Source organism: Salvelinus namaycush, chromosome 36 (assembly GCF_016432855.1).
Source record: "Salvelinus namaycush isolate Seneca chromosome 36, SaNama_1.0, whole genome shotgun sequence".
NCBI classification, from domain to species: domain Eukaryota; kingdom Metazoa; phylum Chordata; class Actinopteri; order Salmoniformes; family Salmonidae; genus Salvelinus; species Salvelinus namaycush.
In genome coordinates, this window is record NC_052342.1 from 20,910,634 (window position 1) to 20,918,932 (window position 8,299).

The following is an 8,299-nucleotide window of genomic DNA, read 5'->3' on the forward strand; positions in this document are numbered from 1 at the left end:
ATAATATCTCCTTCCTCCTGAAGTGTGCACTCGTTCACTATTCCCCACAAAATGAAAAGCATTGGATTGGTGGAGGCATGGGCTAGAGGGTGTTTCCATATACCTGTCAATTCCTTTAAAATCCATGAACGGAAGTGAACAGGTGCACACTTCAGGATAAAGTAGATATTATTAGGATGCCCCAGAAACCCACTCTGCCATTTTCCTCCTCTTTCTCACTTTGAAGCTCTGTTTTCTCTCTGTGTTCCAGCCGGATGCTTCTAGAACCCGTCCCTCAGGAATTCTATGTGTGTTTTCATGACTCCGTGGCAGAGGTTCCCGTTGAGATGGCCTTCCGCCTATCTTTCGGCCTGGCCTTGTGATGAGCCGTCTGCCAACAGTCTCTTAATGAACTCTGATAACACTACTACCTACAGACAGCGGTGCACAACCCTGGGTTCTTTTCATTAGGCATCAAATGGGAGAAAACTGATAAACAGGGAGGGGCTACCTGAACTCCAATAAGAACCGCTTGTTTGTTTCCCGTCACAAAATATTTTACAACAGTACACCCTAATGAACACGACCCTGGTATTCAACATTTCATAGTCGACCTCAACGCCTGCTTACTGTCTGTCTGAGATATTGCGGGAACTAAGACTTGTCTTGTTCCAGACAGACATTGATCACCTGACAGCAGATAACAGGAAAGACCAAGGTTGTTCTCTGTTAGACTTGGACCAGCTCCAGTGGAACAGCAGGGCTGCGTTCAGCAGGGCACAACGCTGTGGAACATTCAGATAGAAATATATTAAATAGAAAAAACACACCTCTGATATGTAGAATATTATTGTAAGGAATCACGTCAGCTCTATTCATGGCATTTCTATCTGTAGCGTCCCACTACACTTGCCTACTGAACGAAGCCCTGGGTTTACTGGATGCAACAATTTTCTGTCCGAAATGGCACCCTACTCCGTATTGAGTGCACAGCTTTTGAATCTGGTCAAAAGTAGTGCACTATGTAGGGAATAGTGTGCCATGAGTGTGGAAGGTAGGACAAGCCACTAAACTCAATAATACCTCAGAAAACAGGCTGACGTGACTGCAGCGAAAGCATTTTGCTTCTGCTCTGACCGTTGAACTAGAATGAGATTCTATTTCTGTGATTCTGACATTGCTGTTCACTTAAAGGTGCTACACATAGGATTTTTATTTCTGCATTTTAATTTCTGAAAATGTCCATATTATATCTGCAGTAATAGTGGAATGACAGTGTTTCACAGTACTACTTACCCGCCAGTGTTGTGATTGGCTGTGATATTCATCTATTGATTTTGACCCGCCAGAGCAGCATCTGTTGTCAAAGTGAGAAAGCTGTTCTGACTTTGGCTGTGTTATCTAGTGGAAATCGCTCTGTCATTTCCTGGTTGCAAAAATTCTACACTGTTCGCTCAATTCCAGTTTGTGTGAAAACAAGCACTGGATAGTGTAGGGAATCATTGTACAATCTAAATTGCTGTGAAATACCTTGCAAGTCACCTAGCATTAGGCTGCATTCCAAACAAAACTCCCCCTCATCCCATTTCCCCGTAACATGGCGGAGACTTGCACTTGAGCCTTTACTTTGGGTTTTGGTCCACCAGCTTCAAACAGCTGACAGCTGAAATTGCAGTGCAAAAATCCTGTGTAGCACCTTTAAGTATGCCTGACCAAATAATGTGACTGTTCTTGCCTGCTAGCCTCTCCACGTTGGCATGGCAACCGCCTTAAGTGGAGTTAAATTCCTATATGCTGTTGATTGTGGGGAGGGTATTGTATTTAAGATGTACAGTATTTTGTATAGAAGTCAAATAATTTGTGATACAAATGCACCTTTGAGTCTGTTAATTAAAATAAAAACCTGTTTTGGTTTCCTGGGGTAATTTTCTCCATTTATCAAACAGTGTGTAACATGTTAACATGACGCTATACAGTGCTTTACGGCTTCCTAAATGAATACAAAACCATTAACGATATATTTACACAAATGAAAGTCCTTCATGATCAACAGGCAAAAGAGCACTTTGTAATTTTAGGAAAAAGCTGATTTACTTCAGCTGATTCATTTCACAGAACAAGGTTACCTTGTTAAATTCTTATACAATCTACATCACGTGGACTACCACAAACAGGATCTAGAAATGAAATACAAACTGGCTAATGGGGCTGTAGCCTCCATTATAATGATGCGTGTTATCAGGGCTACATTTGACTGACTGATGCATTGATTTGAACAACATTCATCTCTTTTGTAAGTACACATAATTATGTCATTAGTTTGCCACCAGAAATGTAGAGGAAATGACCAATTACTGGACATGTCAACAACAAAAAAAAGCATTTTTATAATCTGCTAAATAAAAAATATCCACCTTGTCCTTTGATTTAGCCCTAGAGTCTGTACGGCCAGCAAGCCGAAACCTTCCAAAGAGGTCAAGTTCAAATGGCGCTCTCCACAACAAGGACCAGATTCTTCTTGTAGCACTCCAGACTACAGAGAGGGATCCCTGTCTTGGAGCACGAGTACCTCTTCAGATTACTGCACCCGTTTACTCCGCACCCTACCGGTGCCGGTGGAGGGGGGCACAGGGGAGCAGGGGTGGGGGCTAGCACCCCCTTGGGAAAGGAAATCCCCATTCCCTGGGCCGAGTCGCAGTAGCGGACCATGGGACACTGGGCCTGCTTGGACTTGCGTTCCCTCATGCTCTTGATCTTGGCCTTCGAGGTCTTGGTGAGCCTCTCAATGGTCTGGTTCTTGTTCTCCTCTGCCTTCTTGGCAGCCTGCAGGCGCCTCTTGCGGGCGCGCTCCTCCCTCTTCTGCATCATCTCAGCGGTCATCTCCTTCTCCTTGTAGCCCATGGGCAGCTCCAGGAGAGGCTGGTTCTGTTGCTTGTGCAGGAGGGCTTTCTGTAAGGCAGAAGCACACACACACAAATACACAGTCAGGTACAGTAGGATGTAGACCTAAATCTATAGGGTTAGATCATTTCTGTAACCTTCCAAGTTTTTAACCACTAGCAATTTCGCAGGTCATATCGTAACCTTAAATCACATGGTGGAGGAAAAACTCAGAACTCTACATGTCAGACTAGCCTAGGCCTGTCCGGACGGACCCTGTTACCTGTCTGGCTGTGAGCAGTGACTCATCGACCTCCTTCTTCAGCTCTCCGTTGTCGTCGAGCTCTCCTTTCTCCAGGGCGTCCAGCCACTTCTCCTCCTCGTCCACCGGCCCCCCCAGTCCTCCCAGGGAGTCAGAGTCCATGTCTGGCAGAGGAGACGGGTCCAGGTTACTGTCCTCATCTAGAGACAAGAAACAGAAAGAAAAGTGCATGGTCAAGATATTAGAATGACATGGCTGCGATCCAAATGTTTACACAAATAAAGCTGAAATGTCTTCAGTCAATAAGTATTCAACTCCTTTGTTAAAGCAAGCCTAAATAAGTTCAGAAGTAAAAATGTGCTTAAAAAGTATCACAATAAGTTGCATGGACTCACTCTGTGTGCAATAACAGTGTTTAACATGATTTTTGAATGACTACCTCATCTCTGTACCCCACACATAGAATTATCTGTAAGGTCCCTCAGTCCAGCAGAGAATTTCAAACAGATTCAACGACAAAGACCAGGGAGGTTTTACAATGCCTCGCTTAGAAGGCACCCATTGGTAGATGGGTAAAAAAAAAAAAAATCTAAGCAGACATTGAATATCCCTTTGAGCATAGCGAAGTTATTAATTATACTTTGGATGGTGTATCAATACACCCAGTCAATACAAATATACAGGTGTCCTTCCTAACTGAGTTGCCAGAAAGGAAGGAAACCACTCAGGGATTTCACCTTGAGGCCAATGGTTAATTTAAAACAGTTACAGAGTTTAATGGCTGTGATAGGAGAAAACTGAGGCTGGATCAACAACGTTGTAATTACTCCACAATACTAACCTAATTGACAGAATGAAAAGAAGGAAGCCTGTACAGAATAAAGAATATTCCAAAACATGCATCTTGTTTGCAAAAAAGTAATACTGAAAAAAATGTGGCAAAGCAAGTAACTTTTTGTCCTGAATGCAATATTATGTTTTTGGGCAAATCCAATACAACAAATTACTGAGTACCACTCTCCATATTTTCTAGCATAGTGGTGGTTGCATCATGTTATGGATATGCTTGTAATCTCTAAGGAAGGGGGAGTTTTACAGGATAAAAAAAGAAATGGAATGGAGCTAAGCACAGGAAAAATCCTAGAGGAAAACCTGGTTCAGTTTGCTTTCCACCAGACACTGGGAGATGAATTCACCTTTTAGAAGGACAATAACCTAAAACACAAGGCCAAATCTACACTGGAGTGCTTACCAAGTAGACAGTGAATGTTCCTGAGTGGTCGAGTTACAGTTTTGACTTAAATCTGCTGGAAAATCTATGGCAAGACCTGAAAATGGTTGTCTAGCAATGATCAACAACCAATTTGAGCTTGAAGAATTCAGAAAATAATAAATTGGCAAATGTTGCACAATCCAGGTGTAGAAAGCTCTTAGACACTTACCCAGAAAGACTCACAGCTGTAATCACTGCCAAATGTGTTTCTAATATGTATTGACTCAGGGGTGTGAATACTTATGTAAATACGATATTTCTGTATTTAATTTTCAATAAATTTGCAAACATTTCTAAAAACATGTTTTCACTTCGTCATTATTGGGTAGATGGGTGAGATTTTTTTTTATTTAATACATTTTGAATTCAGGCTGTAACACAACAAAATGTGGAATAAGTCAAGGGGTATGAATACTTTCTAACGGCACTGTGTATAGTAAATCAATCAGTTTAAACAGGAAATTACATTTATATTGATTGGACATGATGAGAGTAAGAGACAGACCTTGGCACTCACCAAGCCAGGCCCGGTACTGCTCGAGTGGGACGCCCTCAGAAGGCTCCTCATCGTCATCATCATCCGAGTCGTCATCATCGTCCACGATCATCAGAGGAGACGGGGAGCGGGCTACACCAGGGACCACACTGAATGTTGGCACACTGGTTCATAAAAAAAAAAGGAGAGATAATGAGAATGGGGTTAGAATTTCAGGTCACGTGAACGCTGGACCTATATTTTGTATCAGAAGTCAATAAGAACTGATTAGGGCCAGGGTGAGTTTCTCCAAAATATAAAGATTATCTTTAGCACTAAGACCATGTTAAAACCATTGGTAGGCAATGGGCAAACCACGATCTTTATGTTTTCTGAGAAACTCACCCTTGTTAAGCTCAGTGGTCTCTGTGTCACTCTTAAAGTAGAAGCCAGCGAGGTCTCACCTTTTGGTCCCCAGCGTTTGGCCTCCCAGTTTGATTTTGAGTCGGAGCTGCGTGGGGGGCTTGAGTCGGAGCTGCGTGGGGGGCTTGAGTCGGAGCTGCGTGGGGGGCTTGAGTCGGAGCTGTGTGGGGGGCTTGACCAGGATGCCAGAAGATGACTCCAGGGCCTCGGAGTAGGAGCTGTGCCCGTCGTCACGGTGATGCTTCTTCTTGTGCTTCTTATGCTTCTTGTGTTTCCTCCTATGTAGGCTGTGTAACCCCAGGTGGTCTCCATCACCTGTAGTCACAGATAACCAATAAAGATGTAGACAAAATAGATAGAAAGACAATCAAGCCTATTTAGAATTGTTGTTCACAGGTTGGTGGCATCTTAATTGGGGAGGACGGGCTCGAGGTAATGGCTCGAGCAGAAAAGGTGGAATGGTTTCACTCCGTTCCAGCCATTATTATGAGCCGTCCTCCCCTCAGCAGCCTCCACTGGTGTTACGGGCTAGGTTGGTAGAGCATGGCGCTTGCAACACCAAGGATCGTGGGTTTGATTTCTGCTGGGGACACCCATCAGAAAAATGTATGCATGGTTGTTCACGATAAAAAAAAAAAAAGAGTGCTCTGTTCTTTAGACCAAACTGGTCGTAATTTTAAAACATGTATTTTTTTCATATATAGACACACACCATGTGTATGAATAAATCAACTATATGCACTGAGCTTGTCTGATGCTTTAAGCGCAGTGTATGATGAAATAACTAAGACACACAAATGACTCAAGGGGTAGCCCAATGGCAAAAAATACCTCATTTGTTTAGGAACATCATTCCCTATTCCCTCAACCCCTTCTCTCTTTATGTGAAACATGTATGCATTGCATGCACTTGACTAATAGGGTCTGACCTATCTAATAGGACCTATCATAATCACATCAATAAATTGGTTATAACCAACTCCAAACACCGTAACACACCATGGGTACCAAACAGGTGCTTTTAGAACACAATATGATGCAGAGCTGTTGTGAAGGAAGTGAGTTTGTGTTGATACTTCCCCGCAATTGCGTCACACCATCAATATGGCGCCTCCGACCACATTTTCGGATCAAGCATACATTTTCTCTTAGAGTGATGGACTGTGCCATCCCCATGACCTCCGCAGTGGATTAGTCCACTGAGACAGGCGCTAATCAGACAGGTGTTTTGTGCACCATGGATTTTTTTGCGACTGCTTGACTAAGGACATATCGGGCGACCAACAGCCTATTGACCAGTCGACTAAACAGTGTCTGCTAAATGGCATATATTATTATTATAATGCCATGTATGACTCAAAATAATGACTAGTGGCTTCTGGACAGTTCCTAATGGCTTCTTATGGCAAGTGAATATGATGGTGTCAAATCTTCAATTCACAAACAACCAACCAGGCATTTGTATCCAGATGATTACAGGTTAGATCAGTAACAGGGAGAGGGGGTGGGGACTAAAAGAAAAGCAGCCAAGCTTGCGTCATGGGAGCATAACATCAACAGTAAAAAAAAAAAACTCACCTAAAAGAAACCTTGGGTGGATCATGTCTTTCCTTTTCCCCATTAAAACGACTATGTAAATCAAAACAAGCAAAGGCGTTCTGCAAGTTTACATCACAGCAAGGTCGTTGGCCTTGATCTAGCTATATGCGGAAAAGTCGTGTTATCAAACGCGATAGCTTCTCGACACACGAGCAACCTACTCGAGATTTTTCACACGATTTGATAGCCTGGTAAATTGCAAATATTCTACTTTGCTAGCTAACGCAGTTGCAAGCACAATTGATGTGACAAATAACAACTGACTAGCTAGTTGGAATGATTAGCTATCTACTGTAGCTAACATTAGCCTTTAGATAAATTAGTTGCTCACAAATCAATGATTCACGGTGCGGATGCAGCTGCTTTCCTTCGGTTAAGTTGCTAGTTATTTGTACAAACGGGACAGTAATGACTGAGTTATTATTTGAAAATACACAAGCCCGAGAAATCAAAACAAATAGCTAGCTAGCTACGTGCTAGCAGCAAGGGAATATTTCCCTCGCGGGTTTCAATACGATTATTTACGTGTATTCGGGTACGCTGCCGCCACCCACCGGTGCGGCGGTGGAAGTACTGTCTAGCCTTGACTGTTACGTTCAGTATTAAATTATCGGAGATCATTTGTTACGATTTTATTATCAGGGATTCTTTTAATTTTTTCCCCATCATGCAGTTAGTTGATTTACGTATAATTACTTGTACAGTAATCTCAAAATGATATTATTATATATATATATATTATATTATAATTATTTTGACCCCTGGGTAATGTAGTAAGTAAGCATTTCACTGTAAGATCTACACCTGTTGCATGTGACAAATAACATTTGATTAGGGTTGATTTGTAGTCCAAACACTCCAGTGGACTATTGCAGTGAAAATTACATTATCCAGTGGCCACTGTACGTTTAAGTGTAAAATGCTTAAGGTCAGTCATGAAACAAACGTGGTTGTATACATAAATCGGTTGTTCGTTTGCTCAAATGTATTTATATGATACGATTTTTGTGCACTGTATTTCAGGTTTAATCCGTGCATTATGTTCTTTATTTTAATTTTATTTATATATTTTTTTGTTTGTTGGGGGGGTAGTTCAGCTTTAATATTGCAGATAGATTGTGGCTTCAATCAATTTAATGGTCTGCATCATTTCCAATCCCCCATATATATTTTTTGTAAATATACAGCATATATATATTTTTTAAATATATTTTCCTTTATTATTTCCCCTAACCCTACCATCCCTCCCCTAATTGGAGTAAACTAATAGTGAGCAACTCTTAGGCTTCTACTTCCAGTTTATACATACTATATACATTTACGGACACATTATATTTTAAATAGATATCTTCTGTTTGTTTTTAGTCCCATCCTTCAGCTCCACTCAACCCCTTCCATCTATTTCTGA

At 41.8% G+C, this 8,299-nt stretch overlaps 2 protein-coding genes across 3 annotated transcripts in view; one reads left to right on the top strand and one right to left on the bottom strand.

The window, feature by feature from the left end:
* Positions 1–1,886, top strand: part of LOC120030401 (protein inturned-like) — a 50,880-nt gene extending 48,994 nt beyond the window's left edge. Inside the window, exon 17 of the mRNA XM_038975792.1 lies at positions 251–1,886. Within this exon, the coding sequence (XP_038831720.1) occupies positions 251–362 (112 nt within the window). The 3' untranslated portion in view covers positions 363–1,886. The remainder of the gene's footprint in view (positions 1–250) is intronic.
* LOC120030402 (INO80 complex subunit B-like) lies at positions 1,852–7,403 on the bottom strand. 2 transcript variants are annotated; one of them, XM_038975795.1, is made up of 5 exons: positions 6,871–7,403; positions 5,334–5,607; positions 4,912–5,054; positions 3,143–3,321; positions 1,852–2,928 (listed from the first exon to the last, which is right to left on the bottom strand). In XM_038975795.1, exons 1-5 carry the CDS (start codon positions 6,911–6,913, stop codon positions 2,461–2,463), a joined length of 1,107 nt encoding a protein of 368 aa, XP_038831723.1. In that variant the 5' UTR covers positions 6,914–7,403; the 3' UTR covers positions 1,852–2,460. The 2 variants fall into 2 exon arrangements, with proteins under 2 accessions (XP_038831723.1, XP_038831722.1); XM_038975794.1 differs by having other exon boundaries at positions 4,900–5,054.
* Positions 7,404–8,299: the final 896 nt, after the last annotated feature.